This window comes from Artemia franciscana, chromosome 20 (genome assembly GCF_032884065.1).
Source record: "Artemia franciscana chromosome 20, ASM3288406v1, whole genome shotgun sequence".
NCBI lineage: Eukaryota > Metazoa > Arthropoda > Branchiopoda > Anostraca > Artemiidae > Artemia > Artemia franciscana.
Window position 1 is genome coordinate 16,629,919 of NC_088882.1, and position 27,933 is coordinate 16,657,851.

Here is a 27,933-nt window from a genome sequence, read left to right on the forward strand (position 1 = left end):
AAGACGGAAGCTCCGAAGTAATACTCACAAAAGGTGAAATAGTGCTTGTGCTAGGTTCATCTTCCCGACGTGGAATGCTTGTAGTGGAACATAAAGGAAGAACTATCGATGTACCTTACCAGTTCTTAGAACTACGACCTGTACCACCACAACCTCCTAGTGGAGTAGATATTTGAAGTAACACCTCCATTACAGCATAGTGACAGTATATGTGCTAAAAGACTCATCATTACGGTAGATTAGAATGTTATTTAATAGAAACAGGTGATATTACTTTATTCAGTGATGATTGTATGTTATATTTATTATTAGATGAAGTTTTCTTAATGAAGGGGATAAATTGCTCAATATCCTGTCCAGGTGCAATGATGAATTCTCGAAGCTTTTGTAACTTGTGCCAACTGTTCTTCTTTGTGTTACTGATTTTGGCTTGAACTCCTGTTTTACAATCCTGTACCTTTCTGTAAAAGATATGTTCGTGCTATATTTTAACTTGTTACTGAGTTAAAGACAAATTGACTGAGATCCAAGCTTCTAAATTTAAAAAGCAAAAGAATGAAGCAAAAGCCGATGTCCTTAAGATTTATCCTGCATAATAAGAAATAATGAGAATACTGTCTTCTGTTTATTATGCTGACTTCTGAGTATGTACGGCAATCTAACAATGTTGCGAAACTTTACTTGCTAAGATTCAGTCCTTATAGTAAGTCCTGTTCAATATCAAGGGAATGTAGGTCTACTAAACATCAAGTATATGTATATTTCACATGACACTTCTTCAATGATTTTACCTGTCTTAAAGTATAGTAACCGGGTACAAGAACTCTATATGGCAGAATATATATATATATATATATATATATATATATATATATATATATATATATATATATATATATATATATATATATATATATATATATATATATATATATATATATATTCAACAGGAACCTACCAGAGTTGGCAATATGGTTATGTCGCTGGATCTGTACCTCACTCTGTAATATTTGTAACACAAATAGGTCACCTAAAGCAAAACTAATTTTGTGCATTCTCAAAATTTTAATATTTATGATTTTACATTATAAAATGAGCTTATTACAAATATAGAAACAATTCAGCATTTTCTCATCATATGTATTACACAATCGAGACTAAAAATGTTTATATGTGATGTGTTTTCAACCATTGCTATTAAATAATGACAAGATTTTCTCTGGGGCATATCGTGGTCGTTATTGTGCGTAAATATCTAGGTGAAATACAGCAAAACGTTTTGTTAACACCGCCTGAAGTCATATTTTATTTGTTAGTTCCCAGCTCATGCACCATGACGGTGTGCCGGCTGTGTTTGAAATATATTTAACTGGGCTGTTAAAAAAAAAAAAATAATTTAAGATTTAAAAAAAAATCACTAGAGACCAATCAGGAACTGGAAGTTCCAGAAAAATTAAAATTAATTTATGGTAAGGTAATATTAGGACCGTATTCAGGATTTTTAGTAGGGAGGGTGTTACCGAAAGAATGGAGAATAGGGCGTTTACCTTCGATGGACTTTGTCTAACGTAACGTTTATGAGCCATTTTATGTTTTTCATCTATAGACCCAAGGCAAGGATTTTTCAGAGATTGCTAATCGACACAACAGAATAACGACCCCTCTTGCGCACTCCTTATAGGACATTTAGGCGAAACGCAATCAAAGGATTCTACACATGCAGTTTTCAAAATTCAAATGGCACAGCCCAAGAACACCTCAAGAAGCTAGTTAACAAATTATCGCCAAAAAAGATTTATTGCATTTTGTGGCAAACCTGGAAAAATATTTTTAAACGACGTGTCAATTCCAAATTGATCATTTCTAATTTAACTAGCTTAAAATTCGTAGCGCATGCTCTTTTGTGAAGATTGAATAACCAAATGTGTTGTTCCCTTTCACCAAACACAAAATTATAAGTCCCTCTCTCATCTAAGAAAAATATATTTTGAAGTTTTAACTTGAACTCCCAGTCATGATACAAAACGCGGTGTGCTCACTTGTAAGGATTGGAAACTAACCCGACTTGTTTTTTTAAAGCCCCGAGGAAAATTATTAGATTCAGCCATCCGTTTAATAGCATCACGTGATTAGTTATGTCTATCAGCAATTACCAATTATATAAAGTAAGATATCCAATTTGACCTGAAAAAATACTTTTGCATAAACTCATACCAACGGCTAAGTGAAAATGTACTAATATAGTTGATGTTTTTTCATTGTTTTCATGGGAATACGTTTTCTTCATCCAATTCACGAACATTTTGACCTCAATACAAGGTGCTTTGTTATCGACAGCCAAATTCTGCTATATAATAAAAAATAGTTGTTGCTATTTTACAGATATTGTCAATAGTTTAGACTATTTCCTTGCCAAACAGTACCAAGGAACATTGTTAGTGGTAGCAACCACATTAAGAATTGAGATCGTGCCATCAATTTATTTAGTATTGTTGTTAACGTTGGTTTTTACTTATTGTATAGTTGTGTTTAAATTTAACCTAAGAAAGGTTAATATGTTTTGTGGCGATCTTTTACGTTAAATACAACATATGTAATTAAACTAATTATTTGCTTTAACTTTGAGGGTTTCATCGTGCTATCTGGTTAATCTGAATGGATCTAATCCCCAAAGATCCTTTGAAGTGGCTCTTGCTCTAGTATTTTTTTTTAAATACGAACATGTTAAAATATACGAGATCTTAGCTACTCGAGACCCACAAACACATGTTTATACAAGCACTCGATCACCCCAGAGAAATTATATATTCCTGCTAAAGCCAATCGTCATTTAAGTGGTTTCTAAGGTAGCCAGAATATAGATTGTGTTTTAAAAAGGCTGCGTTTCGGTCTTAATTCTGAGTAACTATAGCCGATCTTAGTGTGAGCATCAGTCTGTTCCCTAGAATGCTCTTGGGTTGATTTGAAAGCTACCAATAGTTACATCACCGAAGAGTAAATAAAAGTATATAAACAGACACAAAAATTAACGTAAACACCATGATAAATTCATAAGAACGTAAACAAATCATTACGCACAGGATGTTGAAAAACATAGACATGACAGAAAAAAAAAAAACTCATGGGGTAAGTATTCAAATTTTTGTCATTACCAGTTTCGATATTTTGGTTTGCAATTCTACATTCTAGACCCTTTGTTGAAAAAAGAGAAAAAAAATGACGTATGACATCGTCACTGAATTCCACCGGGTTAGGCTTGACCCCTTCCACACTGAAGCAACACCCATTTCTGACACTGTTTTGAGGTTCTGGTGTATTTTCTCAAAAACGAGAATGATTCACTTGATTATTTGATTTCGGACAACCATGAAGCCTACTGAGAGAAATGCATTGCTGCCATCTACATTCCAAAGATTGTGCATCACAAATAATATATGTTGAAAAACATAAAAAGTGACAGGAAAAAATAAATAAAAACTCATGGGGTAAGTCTTCAAATTTTTGTCATTTCCAGTTTCAATATTTTGGTTTGCAGTTCTACATTCTAGACCTTTTGTTGAAAAAAGAGAAAAAAATGACGCATGACATCGTCACTGAATTCCACCGGGTTAGGCTTGACCCCTTCCGCCCAGAAGCAACACCCATTTCTGACACTGTTTGAGGTTCTGGTGTATTTTCTCCAAAAAGAGAATGATTCACTTGATTATTTGATTTTGGATAGCCATGAAACCTACTGAGAGAAATGCATTGCTGCCATCTACATTTTACCTCCCAAAGAATGTGCATCACAAGATACTTGAACTTTAGTATGTATTGAATAAATATTGCAAATATATGGTACCATGCATATTTTCACCCTCTAGGAGCTACTCATGGCCAGTGCTACTGGATAGTTTCCAGTGTAGTTTCTGGAGCCATCAAAGTAGATAGTGTGTGCCATTTAAATCCAATAGAGACCATAAACTGTAATAGAAGTGAATTAATGTTCACCAGCAAAAGTAGACCAGCGTTATACAAAATGTATAATTTGTCAAAAGGAAAATAAACTAGATCTTGAAGGGTCATAGAAGACATTATGAATCTCTTGACGGTAAGAGACTAAGTAGTAAAAGCAGTTATTAATACTTTGTTGATCATTTTGCTTAATGACCTCTTAGAAGTTCCCATTCGATAATTTTTTGTAACGTTTCCAACGGCTCAATAGGGTGCACTGTGGTATCGTGTATTATGCACCAAGTATAATTATTTAAACCTGGAATTACAGGCTCAGAATTCTATAGAGAAATCTACGCGAAAAATGCAAGCCGAAAGAGAAAGATAAAGTTGTATTTGTTCTTTCTTTAAAAGCTTTCAGTCCTAAAAAGCTGGGTTGATAGGGGACCGGGTCGGGTCAAAAGGCCTAGAATTCTATAGACTCCTATGTAAAAATGCAAGCCGAAAGAGTAAGACAAGGTCGTATTTGTTTTTTCTTTGAAAGCTTTCATTCCTAAAAGGCTGGGTTGATAGGGGTTCAAGAGGCCTAGGATTCTACAGACTTCTATGGAAAAATCCAACCTGAAAGAATGAGACAAAGTTGGCCCGGAATTCTATAGACTTCTGTGCAGAAATGCAAGCCGAAAGACTAAGATAAAGTTGCATTTGTTCTTTCTTTAAAAACTGAGGGGTAAAAGTTTTCACTCATAAAAGGCTGGATTGATAGGAGAACGGGTTGGGTCACAATAAAATGATTAGCTCTTTGTACGAGAATAATATTACTTGGGTTAAGGTAGGAAATGAGGTTAGCAACTGGTTTTGCATTAAATCGGGAGTTAAGCAGGGTTGTGTTATATCCCCTTTTTATATGAATCATTTTGATGGACTTTGTCTTAAGGAGCACAGGAAAGACAATGGGAGACAGCGGAATCAAATGGGGAGGAAAAACTCTCCTGACTTAGATTATGCTAATGATTCAACGTCCTAGATGAAAGTGTGAGCAAAATAAATAAACTTTGTAAGGTTTTGCGAGTTCATGGTACTAGAATAGGTTTGAAAATTAATGTTAAGAAGACTAAGTCACTAACGCTAGGAATAAGTGAAGATGAAAAGATGACGTTGGGTAACGAAAAGATTGATTAGGTGGGCAGCTTACTTACCTTGGTAGTATTATTAGTAAAGACGATGGGAGTAGTGAGGATATTAAAACTAGAATAGCCAAGGTTCAGGGTGTTTTTTTCAGAGCTAAAAAAGTTTGGAAGAATAGGAAGATAAGTCTATAAACTAAGATTAGAATATTGGTATAGTGATGACAGTGGCCAAATATGACTTTGAAGCATGGACGCTTTGAAAAGTCGATGAAGATTTACTAGATGTTTTCCAAAGAAATTGCCTACAGATTGTTCTGGGTACCCGGCTGACTGACCGTATTTCAAGCAATAGGCTGTACGAACAATGTAGTTCAATCCCGCTTTCTAGGGCTATAATGACAGAAAGTTTGACATGGCTAGGGCCCGTTCTGTGGATGAAGGATGACAGATTGCCGAAGATTGTCCTTTTTGGCCAACCGTCTAAGGCTAAACAGAAAGCAGGTCATCCTCGGCTAAGGTGAAAGAATGTCATAAAGAAAGATTTAAAGAAAACTTCCTGAGAGGGTGTAAAGAGGGAGGCTTTGATTAGATTGGGATGTAGGAGGAGCGTGCGTAGCTGTGGTAGTCTCAGGCGGCTTGGTGCTGCCGTGAGTTGTTAGTAGTAGTAGTATTTCAGTACTAGAGGTGGGATGTTAAACATTAAGGAAAAACAAACTAATGAATGCATTAATCAAAAGAAAATACACCAAACATTGTTCATTAATATTGGCTTTATATATATATATATATATATATATATATATATATATATATATATATATATATATATATATATATATATATATATATATATATATATATCTGGCACGTACGCAGGGGGGGCTTTAGGCCCCCCCCCCTAAATTTTGTGAAATGTTTAATTTCCCCATGGTTTCTTTGTATTTCTGGCAAAAATAGGACATTTATTAAGGATCTAGATGCATGTGTGAAGCCTTTTTTTTGGATTTTACAGCATGCAATTATCTGGTCAAGTCATAGCCCAATTATTAACTTATTTTCTGTCTAACTTTTTACCCTCTTTGAAGTAATTAGCGATTGTACTGTTATTTTTTTCGTAAAGAGAATTGCTTTCAACAGCAAAATAGAATTATCCTTGATATTAGGGCGTTTATCCCCCCTTTTCACGATAAAGTACACCTTTAGTGGATCAATTTTGGAAACAATCATTTTTCATTAAAATCACGTTTTTGCAATAGAAGAACTACCCCCCATAGCACCCATATTGCACTGTTAACCCTAAAATTTCCATTTCAGTGGGATATAATAGATTAATGACTGGTTGTAAATCGCTATGAAAATAACCTGAGCCTAAAACGTACTTTTGAGGCTTCTGTCTTCTTCCCCCCATCCACTTCAATACGACAGATTAAAGTTAATCTGTATTTTCTGATGTATGTGCTTTTTGCATTTATTTAGCTACTAAATAAAAAAGTGCTACTTTATATCTGCTGTTTCGAAGGTTTTGGGCCACCCCCGAAAAAAAATTCCTTCGTATGTGCCTGATATATATATATATATATATATATATATATATATATATATATATATATATATATATATATATATATATATATATATATAACAGCTAAAATAACACTAGAATAGCTTAACTAATATTGTTACAATTAATATTCACATACAGTTAACGAGCTACTCCCATGAAACCACAAAAGCTACTAAATTATCAATCTAAATTGGACCTAACTATTCTATTGAGAAATAACCTTACGGTTAGCATTTAATGCTGCCAATCAAGATTTGGTTTCCAGATTTATCTCTTTGTTTTGCCATGGCTGGCCAGTTTTGCCCAGGATCTTTTATTTTAGATGCTACTATCATGTGATCGGGCTTATATGACATGAATCGGACAGACATATAGTTAGCACATAGTTGAGAACAAAACTATGTTAGGATTTTTTTAATACAAATATTTGTTCAAATCAAGAAGAGTGTTAGGCACGAACATTATTAAGAATTCCTTGGCAACGTTCGGAAATTTTCTCTTTTTTGAAAACGCTTGATTTTCTTCTATCGAATACAACAGAACGCAATGATTCTCTTACATTATGACAACACTCTAACAAACTCGATACACATCCAACATGGAAGCACAGGCTCTGTGGAGAATAGATAAAATCACCTGTTAAACTGCATTCATTTAATAGGCTAATTAATCTAATAAAATAATCTAAACTAGAAACAATAAATCTAAAATAACCTAATCTAATTGATCTCAAATAATCAAATTATTTAATCTAGTTTAATTTAATAAATGGGCTAATTAATCCAATTAATTTTAGACAATCTAATCAAAAAACAAAAATAAAAACAATCAAAAATTAATTTATTAATCTAATTAGTTCTAAATAATCTAATAAAACCAATTCTCCAAACTGATCTAATAAAAATCAGGCTAATAAATGTTGACGGAAAAAAACAAAAATTTTATGTACAGTAGATGTTTACTTTAATTTTCGTATCCTTGCACGTAATTCATTTCTAATTTCCTCACATTGTTGGACAACTTCAACCTAAAAATATATTGAGAAGCTTTTAAAAAATATGATAATTACCAAGATGGCACTAAGGAACTAAATAAAGCTTGAAATATCTATCTTATTAAATGATCTTATCTATCTTATGGTCCTATCTATCTTATTATATATATATATATATATATATATATATATATATATATATATATATATATATATATATATATATATATATATATATATATATATATATATATATATATACATATATATATATGGATTTATTTTTTTATGTATTTATAAAAAAAGTTTCGAAACAACTCCATATATATTTTTTTTTATAGGAAAACTGGGATCCAGGGATTTTCTGGCCCGATTTCAGTTTGGATTGAAGCGGATAAACCACACCACACGATGGGTGGCTACGAAAACTGTATATTTGTACTAAACACCAGTTTTCAAAGCAGCTTTCTGTGCATCGGAGTTCAATTATTTCTTCTTGTTCAGAAGAATTTCGGTCTCGGCCAAATAAGTTGTGGTCCAGTCTTGTAAAAGATATGCAAAGTCAAATACTGTCTCGTATACCACTTTCCTCATGGATTGAGCATTACAAAAAAGTATTTTTGCTCCAGATCTGCGTCTGCGAAGTAGTTACAAAGTGAAACTCGGAGATTTTTTTTTAGTATGCTTCTAGTCCGGGACTGATTATTACGAGGTTAGCAACTGGTTTTGTATTAAATCAGGAGTTAAGCAGGGTTGTGTTCTATCCCCCTTTATATGGATCATTTTGATGGACTTCGTCTTAAGGAGCACAGGAAAGGCAATTGGAGACCATGGAATCAAATGGGGAGGAAGAACGCTCCTGGACTTAGATTATGCTGATGATTTAAGCATATTAGATGAAAGTGTGAGCAAATGAATTAATTTTTAGAGGTTTTACGAGTTCAGGGTGCTAAAATAGGCTAGAAAATTAATGTTAAGAAGACTAAGTCACTAAGGCTAGGAATAAGTGAAGATGAACAGGTGACACTAGGTAACGAAAAGATTGATCAGGTTGGGAGCTTCAGTTACCTTGGTAGTATTATTAGTAAAGATGGTGGGAGCAGTGAAGATGTTAAAAGTAGAATAGCTAAAGCTCAGGGTGTTTTTTCACAGTTAAAAAAAGTTTGGAAGCATAGAAAGATAAGCCTACAAACCAAGATTAGAATATTGGAAGCTACAGTGATGACAGTGGTCAAATATGGCTCTGAAGCATGGGCACTCCGAAAAGCAGATGAAAATTTACTAGATGTTTTCCAGAGAAATTGCCTACGGATTGTTCTGGGTACCCGGCTGACTGGCTATTTCAAACAGTAGGTTGTACGAAAAGTGTGGTTCAATTCCGCTTTCTGGGGCTATAATGAAAGAAAGGTTGAGATGGCTAGGCCACGTTCTACGGATGAAGGATGACAGATTACCGAAGATTGTCCTTTTTGGCCAACCGTCTGGGGCTACACGGAAAGCAGGTCGTCCTTGTCTGGGTTGGGAGGATGTCATAAATAAAGATTTAAAGGAAATGGGAACTTCCTGGGAGGGTGTAAAGAGGGAGGCTTTAAATAGACTAGGTTGGAGGAGGAGCGTGCGTAGCTGTGTTGGCCTCAGGCGGCTTGGTGCTGCAGTGCATTATTATTAGTAGTAGTAGTAGTAGTGATTATTTCTGCAATTGGTGAACTGAAGAAAAAAAAGTCTTAGAAGATTTGATGGGACATCTGCACAGCATTTGTTGTTGTGTGGTTAACTATTTATGGAACACTTAGTACTCTTTTACCAAATGATATTTAATCTGGGATTTGTCCGTAATTCTTTTTCAATTGGATGTTTGACTCCTATCCCTAAGAAGAATAAACCTACTTCTGAATGTTCGTCTTTTCGCACAATAACAGTTGCAACTTTATTTTGTAAAAGTTTTGAGAAATGGATAATTGATGAATTGGGAACTAAACGTACAGTTCAGGCCCACCAGTTCGGTTTTCAGTTTCGTCTTGGATGTAGTCATGTCCTTTCTGCTTTGGTATCTATTTTAGTTGATGCGGAAAAATACGGTGAAAGTATTGCTTTAGCTGCCCATGATATAAGACGCGCATTTGATTCGCTTCTCCACGAGGAGATTATATTTACCTTGGGTTTGGCCGGAATTGATCCCTGCATTCTAGCCAGACTGGCTGACATGTATGAAAATCTGAAAGTGGAACTTAGACTCCCTCTACTAGCTAAAGAGTGCATTAGTCTCTTGTTTCTGCTGTTTTTCCGCGTGGAAATCCCCTTCTCCCAGTAAAGAAGGGGGTGATACAAGGTGCTATTTCGTCACCGACAGTATTTAATAGCAGTATAGTAAGGCCACAATCAAAGTCACTTATGACTTACTAGCTAACACCTAGTTGATGGGGGCGCTTCGTGCCCCACCCCCCAAGCCCCCCCGCGCGCGTAAGTCGTTACGCACCATATTAGTTACGCACCATTGTAGTTGTGTCCCTGTGTCCCACCTGTGAATATATATATATATATATATATATATATATATATATATATATATATATATATATATATATATATATATATATATATATATATATATATATATATATATATGTATATATATATATATATATATATATATATATATATATATATATATATATAACTACATAAAACTTGCGAATATACAACATTCTTCGCTGTCCCATTGTCTGTGCATATAAATAGATTGTCAGGTTTACCGACTCTTGAACATGCAACATATAATTGTCCATGGGAAAAACAATCCGTATTCTGATCTATACCTCATTATTCTAATGATAGCCCTTGAGCTTTGTTGATGGTGATTGCTAATCGAACATTCCCTGTGTCCCCGTCGTCATTTATATATCCCGCCTGTGCCCCCCCCCCGGCGTCCCCGTTGTAGTTGTGTCCCTGTGTCCCGGTCGTCATTTAAATTCCCTGATTCCTGGTCGTCATTTGTGTCCTGGTGTCCCGGTCTATAATTTCTCTTTGAGTGTCCCGGTCGTCATTTATATTCCCTGTGTCGCGATCGTCATTTGTGTCCCGGTTGTCCATGGGAAAAACAATTCGTATTCAGATCTATACCTCATTATTCTAATGATTGCCCTTGAGCTTTGTTGATGGTGATTGCTAATCGAACATTCCCTGTGTCCCCGTCGTCATTTATATTCCCTGTGTCGCGATCGTCATTTGTGTCCCGGTTGTCCATGGGAAAAACAATTCGTATTCAGATCTATACCTCATTATTCTAATGATTGCCCTTGAGCTTGTCGGGTTTACCGAGTCTTGAACATGCAATATATAATTGTCCATGGGAAAAACAATCCGTATTCAGATCTATATCTCATTATTCTAATGATTGCCCTTGAGCTTTGTTGATGGTGATTGCTAATCGAACATTCCCTGTGTCCCCGTCGTCATTTATATTCCCTGTGTCGCGATCGTCATTTGTGTCCCGGTTGTCCATGGGAAACACAATTCGTATTCAGATCTATACCTCATTATTCTAATGATTGCCCTTGAGCTTTGTTGATGGTGATTGCTAATCGAACATTCCCTGTGTCCCGGTCTTCATTTATATATCCCCCTGTGCCCCCCGGCGTCCCCGTTGTAGTTGTGTCCCTGTGTCCCGGTCGTGATTTATATTCCCTGTGTCCCGGTCGTCATTTGTGTCCCGGTGTCCCGGTCTGTAGTTTCTCTTTGAATGTCTCGGTCGTCATTTATATTCCCTGTGTCCCGGTCGTCATTTGTATCCCGGTGTCCCGGTCTGTAATTTCGTCAGTCGACAAACATGACGTCAGTCGACAAACAACTTGATGACGGAATAATGCTCAATCCTTATAATGACGTTTATAATGACGTCAGTCGACTAACATGACGTCAGTCGACACACAAACATGACGTCAGTCAACAGACAAACAACTTATTTTTATACATATAGATGTCCCGGTCGTCATTTGTGTCCCGGTCTGTAATTTCATCAGTCGACAAACATGACGTCAGTCGACAAACAACTTCATGACGGAATAATGCTCAATCCTTATAATGCCGTTCATAATGACGTCAGTCGACAAACATAACGTCAGTCGACACACAAACATGACGTCAGTCAATAGACAAACAACTTATTTATATATATATATAGAAGATGTCCCGGTGTCCCGGTCGTCATTTGTGTCCCGGTCTGTAATTTCGTCAGTCGACAAACATGACGTCAGTCGACAAGCAACTTCATGACGGAATAATGCTCAATCCTTACAATGACGTTTCTGATGACGTCAGTCGACACACATGACGTCAGTCGGCACACAAACATGACGTCAGTCAACAGACAAAACTTATTTTTATATATATAGATACTAGATGTTGGGGTGGCGCTTCACGCCCCCCCCCCCGCGCGCGTCAGTCATTACGCGCCATATTAGTTACGCGCCATTGTAGTTGTGTCCCTGTGTCCCACCTGTGAATATAGATAGATGTATATATTTGTTTTTAACTACGTAAAACTTGCGAATACACCACATTCTTCGCTGTCCCATTGTCTGTGAATATAAATAGATTGTCGGGTTTACCGAGTCTTGAACATGCAATATATAATTGTCCATGGGAAAAACAATCCGTATTCAGATCTATATCTCATTATTCTAATGATTGCCCTTGAGCTTTGTTGATGGTGATTGCTAATCGAACATTCCCTGTGTCCCCGTCGTCATTTATATATCCCCCTGTGCCCCCGGCGTCCCCGTTGTAGTTGTGTCCCTGTGTCCCGGTCGTCATTTATATTCCCTGTGTCCCGGTCGTCATTTGTGTCCCGGTGCTTTTTTCTTTTTAGTTTTCTACCTTTTTTATTTTTTTCCTTTTTTTAAGTTTTTTTCTTTTTAGGTTTTTTCTTTTTTTAGTTTTTTTCGCGCCATATTAGTTACGCGCCATTGTAGTTGTGTTCCTGTGTCCCACCTGTGAATATAGATAGATATATATATGTTTGTAAAACTTGCGAATATACAAGATTCTTCGCTGTCCCATTGTCTGTGCATATAAATAGATTGTCAGGTTTACCGACTCTTGAACATGCAACATATAATTGTCCATGGGAAAAACAATCCGTATTCAGATCTATACCTCATTATTATAATGATTGCCCTTGAGCATTGTTGATGGTGATTGCTAATCGAACATTCCCTGTGTCCCGGTCGTCATTTATATATCCCCCCTGTGCCCCTCGGCGTCCCCGTTGTAGTTGTGTCCCTGTGTCTCGGTCGCCATTTATATTCCCTGTGTCCCGGTCGTTATTTGTTTCCCCGTGTCCCAGTCTGTAATTTCTCTTTGAGTGTCACGGTCGACATTTGTGTCCCGGTGTCCCGGTCTGTAATTTCGTCAGTCGACAAACAACTTCATGACGACATACAGCTCAATCCTTATAATGACGTCAGTCGACAAACATGAAATCAGTCGACACACAAACATGACGTCAGTCAACAGACACACACAAACAACTTATTTTTATATATATAGATATAGAAGATATTCTGCGTGGTATTGATTTGTCTTTGATTGGTTATGCAGATGATGTGCTGAACCTGAGCCGGTCTTAGGTTCATGGGCTAGAAGCTAATTTTATTAAGTTGCAACAAGAGTATGCCCATATTGGACTCCAGTTTAATCTGCTGCTTTTAAACTCGAAATCAGATACACTGGTCAGAGCGTCATACTTGGTGATTCTATTGTTGAGCTTGTGGATGATATTGTATATCTGGGCCTCCCTATTAGACGGTCAATACTAGAGACACGGCGGTTACTGCTCTCTTAATTTAAGAAGCGGTCTTCTTTTATGTATAGCTGTAGAGTGGCAAATAAGTGGAAGTTTGATCAACGTCTGTTGGCCCAGGTGTACAGTGCTATGATTTTGCCTAATTATTTGTACCTTAGCCCATTTTGGCGCACTTTTACAGCTACAAATAAACTGAAACTAAGCTCAATGTACTACAAGTATGCAAAGCTCTTATAGTATGCGTTCTTATAGTATAAGAACTTATAGTTCTTATAAGTATGCGTTTATCACCGTGGACAAGCAATAGGTATGTTACGCGCCAGTACGATGTTACCAACCCTGAAGAAGCGATTCTGTCGCAAATTGACCGATATAATTCATAAGTCAAGACCCACCCGTGGGCCAATGTTTTACAGCAGTAGTTGGCATTGTTTTGGTTGTGTATGTATATATTTCGACAACTTTATTCATAACATTCAAGCAATTTTTACTGAGGAGATTGGTTGGGTAAAAAAAGGAATTTTCGTCCAACCACTTGAACTATCAAACGTGACAAGTCCAAGAGAACGACCCGAACAAGTAAATTCACAATGAGTGAAAATAAATGGCTTACATTATCAAATGAGGCTTGACCAATAAGGTAACTAAAGAAAAGGGCAGTGGGAACGCCCTCCCCCCAAGATTGTTTTTGGCGCTTTCATTACTTTTACCCCTTTTGTTTAATAAATTTGTTTATTTGGTCAATTATTGGCGCCCTTGACAAATTGCCCCCCCCCCAAGATTTTGCTTATTGGCACCCTTGTCACATTCCCCCCCCCTGAGATTTTGCTCTAGATTCACCCCTGCACTCAACTCCAGTAGAAGTCAACTTGGATATCCCGTTGAACGACATCAATCTCCACTCCGACCCGCATTTGCAAAGACAATAACCGCAGGACCAAATTTTTGAATTTTTCTTTGTTCTTCATTATCGTTAAAGGATCAATAAATGTATATTTCGAAAACAGCTCCATTTTTTTTTTTTTTTTTAATCGGCAGCCTGGGATTTTCTGGCCTTAAAAAATAATCTACAGAGGTTCCGAGTTTCAGAAAATTCGTTTTGACCCTTAATTTTGTGAAACAGATCCCGTGTGTGACGTCACATTTACGATGATTTTGTTTGTGATTTTTACACGGATGAGGTCATCAATGCTTACTATGACTTTGTTAAAAAAAAAAATTCGGCGACATGTATTTCCTAATGACTAAAGACAAGCCGAGGAGGCAAAAGTTGAAGATCCAAAAGCAGTAAATTAAGACGTTAAATTTTTTGTAAACGCTCCAAGCAATGAAATACTTACAATTAAATATATTGCAGATTATAAGGAAGTTAGCGAAGAACCTGGTGCTACATCAACCTCTATAAAAAAAAAGGTTCGGCGTGATATTTTTCATAAAGACAAGCCGAGGCAAAAGTTGCAGATCCAATCGAAGAAAAAGCACTAAATAAAGACGTTCAACATGTTAAAGGAGCTTCTAGTTATGAAACAGCCATAAATATAGACATTAGAGTTTATAAGGATGTTAACGAAAAACCTGATGCTGCATCAGATGCTGCTGGACTTCATGTTAAGACTATTAGTGAAGGAATAGCAAAAGCTAAGGACGTTGGTAATTCAAAGGACGTTGACACAAGATGTAATTATATAGGCAGGTCTGAAGCAAAAGATGTTACAACCACATTGTCTTACAGGCAAAAGATTGTCTCACAAGTCTGGGAGGAGGGGACAGACCCTTTCATATACGGAATAATTTCTATTCGTTTAAGTTTTAATGTTGCTCCTTACTTCCAGTAATTTTTTTTTATTTAATAATCTTACCAAGGCGCTACTTCTAATTTAACGAGCATCTGCTTAAATAAAGTACAAAAAACATGAAAAAATGTTTAAGGTGATATTATGTTTTACAGAAAATTACAACTGAACAAGGAACATGTTATTTTAGAGTCTGTGAAGGACAGAAGGAGGGATTAATAATTATTATCTATGACACGTGCGAAATTACACAAAATGACTATCAATAGCTAAAGATAAACACATGGAGCAAGAAACAGCAACAAATCACAGTGAATTACAATTGAAAATTTGACTTAACACTAAAGAATAATACGGTAATTATGTTATTACGGAGTTTAGTTATTCCAGATAATTACGATTGAATAAGAAACTTGTTAAGCCGAAGGAGGAATTGAATTCACGACAGAACTTCTTAGTTCAACTTAAATTGATGATTTCTCACCCTGGTACTTGAAAATAAAGCATAAAATCTGCGAAAAATCAAAATGAAAAAATCAGTATAGAATAATATAGGACAATCAATAATGAAACCTGCAGTTAGAAGAGAGAACCCATTTATTAGTTGGAAAGTTAGAAGAGAGAGCCCATTTATTCAACATAGTTGAAAGGTCTAATAACTATGCCTTTAGCGATGACATAACTCCAAAGTCCTTGTGGAAAGGGATGTGAGTTATAATCAGACCAGACGATCGTCCATCTAGTACGTCTCTGACACTATAAGATTGGCACTCTCACTACACTTCGATGTACGGAGATAAAAATCTTACTATAACCAATCAGTGTCAAACGGAAGGTTCCAGCTGGCTTGCACGTTTCTCAGGGCAGCATTGCGTTGTTCCCATTTCCCTAGATCATCCAATGTAACACGGCAAATCTGACTACATAAGGCAAAGGGTATTAGAAAAATGTCCGAAGCAATGACGAACAAATAAACGTTCAAATGGGGATAAGTCCATTTAATAGTCAGTGCAAACGGATACAGAAGTCTGGATATATCCAGTACATACACAGTGGTCGTCATAAGCAGATATACTAAAGCATTAAAACTAAAATATTGATACAGAACAAAATAATTACTTCCGGTTTTGTACAAATGGAAGTATTTTGTTATTGAAACTAGACCAAAACATGGCCTTTCAATGATTGTAGCACACCAAAGACTTTTCGCTTCAGTTGTGGGAGAGACAGTTACTGGAACCGACTTTTGAGCAAAATAATCTATAATCCCAGACAAAAGATGGACAAATTAGCGTCCACTAAGATCTTAAAGCCCCTAACCATGATTTAAATTCTTGGATATTTTAGGTGACAACATAATCATGATTCATCCTATGCTCCCAGTTATGAAAATATACTGGGAAGGATGTGATGATGTGCAGATCCAAGCTATCTCTAAAAGAATGACTAGAGAACAAATTCTTTCAAATGAGACAATTTATCCATCGTAATAATAAACAGACACAAAGGCTGAAGAGACAAGCTATTCAAGATTTTTTTATTAAGTAAAAAGCTGAACATCAGTTTTCGCCTACTTGGGTTGAAATAGAGGCACTATTTGTTGACAAGAGCTTGACCTTACTTTGGGGAAGATGCAGTATAAGGCATAACCCTAAGAAGCAAGTAAAGCTACAAAAAATTGGGTGCATTGCTTGTACATCTTGTTACATTTACAAATTTGAAAGCTATCAAGAAAAAAAAGAAGAAGTAGCCAGACAGAGACAATCCGATTGGGAGGGAGAGAAGTTGTCAAACTAATATGTCTGTCCAGCTGAATGCTATAGCTATCATTTTGCAGCCTGCACAAGCAAAAGCAGGGAATATTGTATAAATAGTTACTTTTGATCTTGTAGTTCTCTGTGCCAACAAGGGGGAAAACTGCTTTCCTGAGTATCACACAAAGTAAAGTGAAAACGTTTTGAATATATAATAATTTTAGATGACAAGCTGCTGTAGAGTCTCATTCTTTTCTAATAATAGTTTTCAGCAAAGGTGTATTGAGTAGCTAATAGGCTGACGGGATCTGCAGATCCCATTTCGATGCGGAATGAAGGGCAAGTGCTAGGTGTTTGAAAAAACCACCAAAAATTAGTGTCAATAAGCATTCAACAGAAAAAATAACATTTGCCAGCTAAGATGTCAATGCTGTCCTGAAATGGCTAACTTTTGTTGTCTTGAAAGTTAATTTTATGATTTTATTCAATTAAATTTAAAGTCCTCCATATTCCAGGCATTAAAAATTCATAATGAATCAAATTACAAATTGTAATGATTGCCATTTCCATATTCACAATAAATGCTTTTTTTAATTATCCTATTGAAGTGTATAAATCCAACTGTATAATAATTAAAATTTCCTCTTCTTCCTTTCAAGTTCTAGGTTAATTTTGTTGTAAAATAGCAATTTGTAATTGGGCTCATTCTAGTGAAGATCATATACATTTACCTCTAATGCATTAATCTCCTTTAAGTACTCAGGTGTGGTTTCAGTAAATACCAATCCTTGGCGCTCCTCAAAAGTTTTAACAACAAAGTCCAGCTTTTGAAGAACATTCTGCAATTCCCTGAAAGTTATCATTCTTGATACCACAGCAACAACAAAATACCACTAAAAGTTAAAAAAAAGATTGACATGACCCAAAACATGATTGCTTATTCCAAGGTAAACACATGAAGAAACAATGTAGAATTTATGTCTCATGTCAAATTACAAATCAATAATTAAATAGGAATTGCTATAAATCACCATTAAGATACGCAGGGTAAACAAATACTATCTAAACAAACATTTATTGATTTTTCAAAGGAAACAGTTAAGTCACTTGGATGAAACTTTCTTAAATAAGCTTAAATATCAAGTCCAAAAAATCCCTGAAAGTTTAAGTCATCTAGTTCAGTTACCTCACATTTAATACAAGTATGACTTTTGTCTGGAAAGCAATGATTTGCCTTTATTCAACTCTCAAATTATGAATATAAACAAACCATTGGTGAAAAAAAAAATATTAAATGGATGGAACCAATACAAAGTTTTAAAAAGATAACATGGTATATACAAATGACGTAAAGAACATAAAAGTGGATTTATCATAAAGGCTTCCCATAATCTTGATTGTCATTTATGGGCAAAAATTTAGATTGTCTAAAGAAATTTTATTTCAGAATAATCTTTCAGTATAAACAAGGTAGAGTGATAAAGCAGATTACAGATACATACAGTGAGAATCACAACAGGAACTGAAAAAGAGAATCAGATGAAGCAGAAAATGATAATAAAAGTCTCACGCTATCCTATATAGTAATAAAGTATAGACTATTTATGCACTTCTCCGATTTTTGAAATTCAAATTGACAACATTAATGAAAAAAAAGTCAGTTTTATAATCAAAACAAGAATCTGATTGTTAGATATATAAACAAACTTGCCTCTAGAATCACATTTTTCAAGCAAAATATAATTTTGGTAATCAGAATATTAATTTGAAAAAGTGATTGTCAACAGATTGACCAGTCAAAAGGTCTATTGAAAATAAAAATTATTGGCTAATTTCTGAATTTAAATTTTTAACCAATTTATTCCTATCGAAACTAATTTTGCAAGTTTTACTACCCACAAATGCACATGCAAGATTCAACTTGTTTATGTTTTATTTTTTTCATTTATTGAACAATTAAATCAAGACTTTGTTACTTTCATTTGTAGAATATTCAATTTTCTGTTTTAAATTTTAAGCACTATCTTATAATTTCAACCATTTGCATTCACTGTATTCCAACTCCAAGAAGGAAAAAAACTCCATACAGGAAAGCTGAGACAACTGGAATTCCTATGGAAAGTAAGTAAAAGACTTAAAGATCAGAAGACCATACAAGATTAATCCGAAGACAATCTTAGAACAGAACAATTTTAGGCCCAGGAACATGATTTTGCTTATATTTAAACTGAATTTATAAATCAGTTCAAACTTTCAAGGCTGTTTGCCAGACTTAAAAAGAAAAAAGAAACAGAAAACAAATATACAGTACTATCAACTCAATTAGGATGCTTACTATGAAATAGAATAATTACTATTAAAAATAACCAACTGATACCTTTTTATGTTCCTTCCAAATCCAATAATTACTTCTGTGGCAAATCCCATTCTGAGCCCTCAAAGGGACAAATAACAGCCTTTAGAAACCAAAAGTTCAAAAACGTGTTTTGATACAGCTGTAGTCCATAGCGAAAAAATTGTCATATGTAGTAGGTTATTCAGGAATAGTAATTATTATTTTCATCAATCAAAATAGTAAAATTTTATTTTGAAAACAAACTTGGATACATTTTTAAATACAGTTCAAAACACCTCAAATAGCCATCACAGTTGGAATTACTATTGTTGAAAACCATAAATAGGAAACCTAAAGCCCCCACCCTAAAGAAAAGGGAAAATCACATTTTTACAGGGGTAGCATTGATACATCCTCTTTGTCAACAGGGCACTGAAGAATCATAGAATTGCTTAAGACCTTGTTTAAAATCTAATTAGCTTAACTAATATTTTAACTGTTCAGCAATCACTAAAAACAATAGAGAGGGTAATAAATTTCCTTTTGGAGTCCCATTAAGGCCTCAAAATGGAATTTTCACCAGAGCAATTATTGAATTTGGTAAGAGAATCAAAAATTATCAAGTACTGTATCCACTTTCTCCCCAGTTGAATTGTATCAACATGCATGCATTTACTGGTTTTCCTACCCTGTGTATGTAACTTGATAATATAACAGACATAAGTAACTTACTCTTGTGAATCCATGTTTATCTGACAAGTATTTGAGTCATGGATCATGTCTGCATAATTTCTTATTCGAGTCTGAATGCCAATAACATGCTCCAGATTTAAAACAGTGTTGTTTGCTAGTCTTTTTGGGTTCTCTAAAAAAAGAGAGGTCTAAGCCTAGAATTGGGGATATGAAGAAGGAATCTTGTTGAACAAAAAAGTATTCTTACTTCATAATATACAGCATAACTACAGTTAACACATTTTGAAGGCACTTGCACAATACTTCACTGCCAACCTCACTTAGTTTGCAAATATTTAGCCCAAATTATATGTATTTCTATGTGTTTTTCTGTTTCCCAATTTCACCAGTGTTGATCAAATTTATGCTGATGACAAAACTTGCGAGTGCTGCAAGGCAAAATGCATGGGAGAAACATAATTTAGGCTATAAATTTGCGCAATGGGAGGGGAGAAAGTACAATAGAAGCACCTTCAAATAGTATTATCTAGCCTACAATTTTTTGGGATATTATGAAGTAAGAATTGTTTTCTTAACATGATTCCTTGCTAAATTTGGAGACCTTTCCATTACTGAGCTAGGAATTAGGTGAACATACCACTTAATGCATTTTTTATGCTTTTTCTGAGAATAATAATTACTTAACTTAGAAATTATATTTTAAGCCATTTGTGGACCCTTAAAGATGATACCTTCTTCAATTACTTTTGGCTATAGAGGGCTAAATATAAGTAGAACCTCACTGTTTGATTATTAATCTATTTTGTTAGAGTTTTATGATTAATAGGTATTGATTAATCCTGTTCCAATTGTATAAACAATGTTTAAGTCGTCTAATCTTGACATGTTTACTTTATGCCTTCTCTTCACATTGAGTATCCCAATGTTTTGGGTATCACATTGATATCCAAAACACTGAGAGGCCATATCACTCCAACAAAAAAGCTGCAAAGGTCAGGGATGAAGAGCTTGTACATGACACAGCACAAGGCTAGATTTCTCTTCCTTGAAACATACAAGCAAGGAGAGCATATTCATTATATTTTAATCCATGCAATAAACCTTTACCCCTTGGGTCAGAATCCTCATCTAACATTGCCATGTAGGCTGCAAACATCCAAGGAATAGATTCAGATGACAATCCAGACAAAAGGGACTTCCAGCTGATTTCAGTGTCCAAGGATGTTTGACTAAATAATCACAAATATGTCTCCTTTTTATCATTTTTAAAATTATCATTTAATTTGTTTTCATAGAAGGAAAACTATTTTTACTTTTTCTATACTACTTTTGCTTGCTTTTTCTCACCTTCCAAGTAGTACCAACCCATTTCCTAAGCTCAGCCCAGTGTTCTGAGTCAATTCCATTTTTCACTATTGGATTGCCTGTATGAGACTCTAGGTAGATGGGCACCACCAAAAGTGTCCGAAATACCTCTGTTACTTCAGCACCTAGTGTCTTGCTAGACGAGTAACCATGCTGCGACTACACCAATGCTATTGACACCAGTCAGGCCCAAACAAAGTAAGCCTAAAGCCCATCTCCTTTAGTCTCCACTTGTATTCAAGCTTCTTTCTTCAGGATATGTGGGGAGGGTGTGCCTGTTGTCTCTAATCACTTTCCAAATAGTACCTATTCATTGCCTAAGCTCATTCCAGCTTTCTGAACAGATTTCATTGTTCACTACTTTTCCTATAGTGACCCGCTCATATAAGGTTAGGGGATTATCATTATAGGTTCTACTTGGAAATTTCTAATGAACAAACACATTTGACTGGCTGCCTGGGCCTTAACTATTGGGTTGCTCTCTTGAAACTATATGCAAGCAAATCCCTATTGGACTTAGTTTGCTTGTTGGCTTGTAAATTCAGGCAATTTTTTGGTTGACTAATGTTTAATTAATTTTTTGTTAGTGCAACTGTGTGAGCTTGTGAATTGAGTCACTTGCCTGCACAGCTTAGACAGCAATACAGTTATGAAAACTCCTATCTTGCCCATGGGGAGCTTTTGGTACAGAACTCTGGACTTGGCGCCTCCTCCAAGCCCGCGCTCCGACGCGTCGATCGTAATACAACACCATAGGCGGAAACGCAATTTTGGTATCTAAGCTGTGAATTGCTCTGACTTTTAAATTCAGACTGCCAGTTTCCTGTCTCCAGCTGCTAGCATCGCTAACACGCACTGTGTCCCAAAAATAAATCGGGTTTTCATAACTGCATTGGTATCTAAGCTGTGCTTACCTGACACTCTTGGCAGATTGGCCCTATTAGGTTTTGGATGCTTGTTTGCCTTGCAATTCCAGATGCTTGTTTGCCTTGCAATCCTAGGCAACTTATTGGTCAACCAATATTCAATTAATTTTTTGTTAGTGCAACTGTCTGAGCGTGTTAATTGGGTCACTTGCCTCACACTCTTGGCAGTTGGGGCTTCCTATTAGGCTATGAATGATTGTTGGCTTGCAAGTTCAGGCAACTTTTTGGTCAACCCAATATTTAATTCAGTTTTGCTAGCTCAACTGTCTAAGCTTTTGAAATGGATGCTAAGCCTGACCAGAAACTTTAGACAGGTGGGCAAGCCTTGTTAGGTTTTGAACTGGATACTTGTTTTCCTGCAATTCCAGGAAACTCAATGGTCATGTGTCAATCCTAAAATCTGGACAACCTGCCTGAGACTCTAGGCAGATATGCCTCTCCAAAAGCTGACACACAAGTATTTGTCAAATTTGAGTTATAGCTACTCAGCTGAATCACCTTAATCTGTCTGAGAGCTTTAAGGTCTTCCAGACCTGTAGTGCTCTTGGGTTGATGACTGCCAGTCAGACCTCCAATGCTTCTTCCCCCACTCCTTGTCAAGTTGGTTTTTGAAGGCCTGGATGTAGGGAGCACTAGCAATTGAATCTTTCAGTTGATTTCAGTGGTTTATGACTCTTCTTGAAAAGAATGATTGGCGAGTTCTTGATTGGGAGTTTAACTTGGGTAGCTTCTTGGAGTGTCCTCTTGTGTTATGCTGGCTGGAAATGGAATAAGTGCCAAAGATTGCTAAATTTTCATTCTGCAGCTTGTAGGTACTGCACAAGCGTCTGTAAACTAAAATGGGTAGTTTGAGGTACCTGAGGTGGTTCTCATATGAGGTTGATGCTATCCTTCTTACGCATTTTGTTGCTTGTCTCTATATATTTTCGATGAGCCTCACATCTTGTTGATAAGAAGGACCAGCAAGACACATGCCAAAATCAAGATGGGGTCTGATGAGAGCTTTATATAGTTTTATAAATATAGATCCCTGTCTGCTATTAGTAGTCTGTTTTGGTATTCCAAAACTGGAGCTTCCACAGGAAACAACATGCTGAACATGGCTATGAAATATAAACTTATCATCAGTGAAAACACCAAGATCCCTTTCTTCTGCTCTGCTCTCTAATTGCTCTCTTACTTTGGCCTAATCAGAGTAAATTGGTTGGCCATCTGTAGCAAATAAGCAAACTTTCTGCTTGCAATTTGTAAGAAATTTCATTAGCCAGTCTACAGCAGCCTGATTGATGCCACCAGTGGATATTTTAGAATGCAGTTGACTGTGAGGAACCTTGTTAAATGCCTTGGTGAAGTCCAGCAACTGCAAGTCAACTGGGTGTGTTGTGAGTGTGCATGTCAACCATGGTCAATTAGATCTGTGATTTTCCTGTATGATTCCAAAAGATTTGTTTCAATTGATTTCCCTGACTGGAAGCCATGCTGCTTGGGTGACAAGATCTTGTTTGTGGCCAAATGCTCAAGGGTTGGATCATTGACCATGCACTTGAGTATTTTGACAACAACTGAGGTCAGGCTAATAGGCCAATAATTTCCAGGCATTGAACAGTTACCTTTCTTGAAAACCAGTGTAATGTTGGCTATTTTCCAGTCTGCTGGCAGCTCTCTAGAATTAATGGATTTCTGGAAAATCTTCCTAAGCGGTTCTGCTATGATTGCTGCAGTTTTTTTAATAGCCTGGGATGTAGGTTATCAGGTCCTGGTGACTTGTTAGTATATAACACCTGTAAGCATCTTTGAACATCTGTGAGAGATAGAGTGATGCTGTCTATTGGGGTTTTTACATTGTATTCTGGTGAAGGAGGTAAAGACCATTGGGTTCAGTGGTAAAAACAGAAACAAATTGCTAATTTAGTGAGTTTGCAAGCTTGTTGATGTCAGTTATTTCTTCACCTTCCTCTGTTACCAGTTTCCTGATGCCTTGTCTATTATGGTCTTGGCTACAGACATATCACCAGAATTTCTTTGGGTTTGTCTTAGCTTCAATTTGAATCCTGTATACAAATTGCATGTCAAATTTTTAAGTTTGTTCCTGCTTTTTGAGAATTGATCTTTGTTTTCTGGGGATGGATGCTTCTTGTACTTCTTCTGTTTTCTGCTTTTTTCTGTTGATTTCCTGCTTAATATCCATAAGAAGGGATTGTGATCTCCTAAGAAATATTAGGTTTAGGAGGCTTGGAAGCTGCCTACTCATAAAACGGGTTGGTTGGTCAACAATCTGAGCAGGCAAGAACCATGAATCATATCTATGAGTGGATTTACAGTACCAGCGGTGACATAGGGGAATTGGTCTTTCCAGGTGATGCTTGCCAGGCTAAAGTCACTTTCAATTAATAGATCACCCTTATGGGTGTCTGCAATCTTCCAAATGAACTCAGCTAGCTTTGCATCTGTTTACTTGGGTGAAGGTGATGATGGGCTTCTGTACAGCATAGCTAATTCTGTCAGTGGGATGGTTTTTACTTTCTGGAACAGAAATATTGGAGAATGTAGTTTCAGCATAAGGACATCCACTGGAATGATCAATAGGGGTGACAATATACAAGGATTTGACTAATGCAGGTGTTCCACAGCAGCAATGACTGAATGAAAGATCAGGTATAGTTTGGTAACCTTGCAGATTAACATATGAGCCTAGGAGCTAGTTTCTTGAGTTCTTAGGACAGACCTCAGTAACAAGTATAACATCATAGTCAGGCTATTCATCATACATTTTAGCTTGTTGATTTTGTTTGGAAGTTGGTCTATGTTAGCAATTAGAGCAGAAAAATCTTGACTAACTTGCTTCCTTTTTATGCTGGATACTTCCTTTTGGTAGTGGTAGATATTTTAGACCAGCTTGTCTTCAATGGACAAGAAACTGCAACATGATCTGCTATCATTGGTTGGATTTGGGCTTTCATTTGAGAAGGACTTGAAGGAAAAAACGGAAGTTTCATCAACACTTGTTAGTTTATTACTATTCACTTTATCACTATTTACACTATGCACAAGGCTACCAGATGGAGCAAACTCCTGTCATTTGCCCATGCTGTTTATTAAAATATTTGGAAAACTAAAGGTATGCCCATTTACCTGCAAGTCCAGGGAACTTGTTGCTCATGTGTCAATCCTAAAACGTGGTAGTCCACCTCAGACTCTAAGCAGGCAAGCCTATTAGTCTTAGATCACATTTTTGCCTGTGAGTCCAAGCAAATTCAGTCTCCCCCTCCCCTTTGCATACAAATCCAGCTGACATTGTCCATCATGAGACAACTAAAAGTCTCAATCATACCTAAAGTTCTATGGCTATCTTCCTTAGTTCTGCTCTAAGATGGATGAATAGATGATAGACTATCTATGAACAAGTGAAAATGACATCATTTTTAAACATTCCTCAAAAGGCTTATGCCAGCTGTGCCTCTCACTCAGACTATCTGTCTTAACTTTTTCTCCAATTAGCCATGGATTAATGGCAACTTGATCTTAATTGAAAAATCAATGGTAGAAATTGATTTTCTAGGCAAAGCAATTACTATATTCCAAAAGAACATAAAAAAGGCATCAAACAGTATGCCCCACTATATCATAGCTCAGTAATGGAAATTTCTTAAATTTACTGAGTGCTTTGCCATAGGCTAACTCCAACTCTAGGCTAATACAAAGAGATCAATTATATGTGTTAAAACACATAGAAAAGCATATTTAAGGGCAAAGCAGCAAATTCCATAAGAAACTGAAACTTGGTGAATCTTTAAAACACACTATAAGCTACCTAGATTAGAACAGCTGTGTAATTTTGTCCAAATCCTGGGGGAATCACAGTGAAAATGAGTAAATTTATGACAATTCATATAACTGACTTACAAATAAAGGGAACATACCAATTGATCCCTTTTATTATGTTCTTTATGAAAATAATAATCAGTTCTGCTGCAAATTCAAACTTAAGCATTTCTTAACCTAGCATAGACTAACCTTTTTATAAATAAGTTTAGCACTGAGAAAATGTAGTACTATTTTTTATGAAAATGACTGAGAAAAGATGTCACTGATAAACATAGTATTAATTTGTTGAAAACAAGTGATAACTCAAACTTAAATTGAAAATTTGTCATTTTCAAGAGCTCAAAAAGTGCTTAAGTTTGAATTTGTGGTAGAAGCAGTTATTATATTTGTAAAGAACATAAGAAAAGGCATCAAGCAGTATGTTCACTTTATTGGTAAGTCAGTTATATGAACTTTCATAATTTTACCAAATAATGAGCCATAAAACACCACATTGGCAAAGATATAAAAAAAAAAAAACTGACCAATTTATCTGGATGCTTGAATAATGCAGGCTTATCTTAGTTTTGACAAGATTCTTGAAGAAACTAAACTGCAGCTGAGGTGCAAATTGGAATCTGAGGGATGGAAACTGGGGTATAGAAGGGTCATTTTTCCTCTTGCCCCATAGCAAATTAAGCCCTTTAATTGTATGAATGACATATAGACCACTAACACTCACAACCCAACTTACTTGGAGCAGTCCAATACATAAGAAAATATGTTAAATAAAACAATTCTTACTTCATAATATACATAATAATCCAAGTTAACATACATTTCAGGGGAAGAACCTTCATCTTCACTTATTTCACTGTCATACTGTATTTTTAACAAAATTCTGAAAATAAACATTAGTTTGATTGCATTTTTTGTTTTCAAATAATCTAAATTTGCAGTTAGACCCATTAATGCCACCAGCCCAAAAATCTATAATAGGCAAATACTACTAACTTAGGTTGAGTAAGGTTAGGTCAGTTAAATGGCACTTGGATATTTGTTTACAGAGGATTTTTCAAGCTTTGTGAATAGACAGATATATCTAAAAATGTGAGAGAAAAACTGGAAATAAAAGGAAAGAAGGGAAGAAAAAAGTTCTTCTCCTGCAAAATGTGCTTGTTAACTAGGATTATTCTGCATATTATGAAGTAAGAATTGCTTTATTAAACTGTTTCCTTTTGTACTGGACAGCTCTTAGACTTATACCACAGTTTAAAACAATTTAAGGAATATAATGGCTGCCTAAGTCAATATTTATTTTATTAACATGTATCTTTAAAAACTGGTCAATTTCAAAACGTTTAACCAAATATCAACTTATGACAATATATTTTGTTACAATTTGGGTATCTTAGTCTTAATATACTTATGATGTTAAAAAAAATTTACAAAAAGCTGTTATTAGCCTAGCATTCTCTAGGCCTAGGCTACAAAATAAACTTCTTACTGATTGGAAATATAGCTGTTCTACTTAATGAACTCTCTTTTTCCAAAAGAAGTTTAAGGTTTGCAATTAAGTTCATTCCTTTCCAAGATGGTTTTAACAGTAGCTAAGATTATCAGTCTTGATAGTTATCCTAGGACATTTGTCCGTATACTTTTAAATTGATATTCCTTCCAATGTTTCCACTTTTTATTTTTTAAATCCCAAATAAAGAACTGAAAAATCCCTAGAATCTCATCTTCAGTTCTGACATCCCTAAAAGTCTCCCATTTTCTAATTACTCCCTAAACCGCTTCTCCCTGTCTCATTTTATCCCTGCCAGTGAAAGGTAGCAT

The 27,933-nt window shown here is 35.7% G+C and overlaps 2 protein-coding genes across 3 annotated transcripts in view; one reads left to right on the forward strand and one right to left on the reverse strand.

Moving 5' to 3' along the window:
* Positions 1-2,602, forward strand: part of LOC136039807 (unconventional myosin-IXa-like) — a gene marked incomplete in the record, with an annotated part of 112,307 nt that extends 109,705 nt beyond the window's left edge. Inside the window, 1 exon segment of the mRNA XM_065723707.1 lies at positions 1-2,602. Coding sequence (XP_065579779.1) covers positions 1-176 — 176 coding nt within the window.
* On the reverse strand, positions 1,352-27,810 carry LOC136039808 (uncharacterized). 2 transcript variants are annotated; one of them, XM_065723708.1, is made up of 4 exons: positions 27,602-27,810; positions 20,039-20,171; positions 17,703-17,820; positions 1,352-3,963 (listed from the first exon to the last, which is right to left on the reverse strand). In XM_065723708.1, exons 1-4 carry the CDS (start codon positions 27,675-27,677, stop codon positions 3,883-3,885), a joined length of 408 nt encoding a protein of 135 aa, XP_065579780.1. In that variant the 5' UTR covers positions 27,678-27,810; the 3' UTR covers positions 1,352-3,882. The 2 variants fall into 2 exon arrangements, with proteins under 2 accessions (XP_065579780.1, XP_065579781.1); XM_065723709.1 differs by lacking the exon at positions 1,352-3,963 and adding an exon at positions 7,447-7,654 and having other exon boundaries at positions 27,602-27,808.
* Between the last annotated feature and the right edge of the window lie 123 nt (positions 27,811-27,933).

Bases quoted from the DNA above. Each gene is read 5' to 3' on its own strand.
- LOC136039808 (XM_065723708.1), bottom strand. From the start codon at position 27,677: ATGAACTTAATTGCAAACCTTAAACTTCTTTTGGAAAAAGAGAGTTCA. The intron at 20,172-27,601 runs GTAAGAAGTTTA...CTCTTTTTTTAG, and splicing joins AACAGCTATATTTCCAATCA to AGAACCCAAAAAGACTAGCA. The intron at 17,821-20,038 runs GTAAGTTACTTA...GATAACTTTCAG, and splicing joins ATAAACATGGATTCACAAGA to GGAATTGCAGAATGTTCTTC.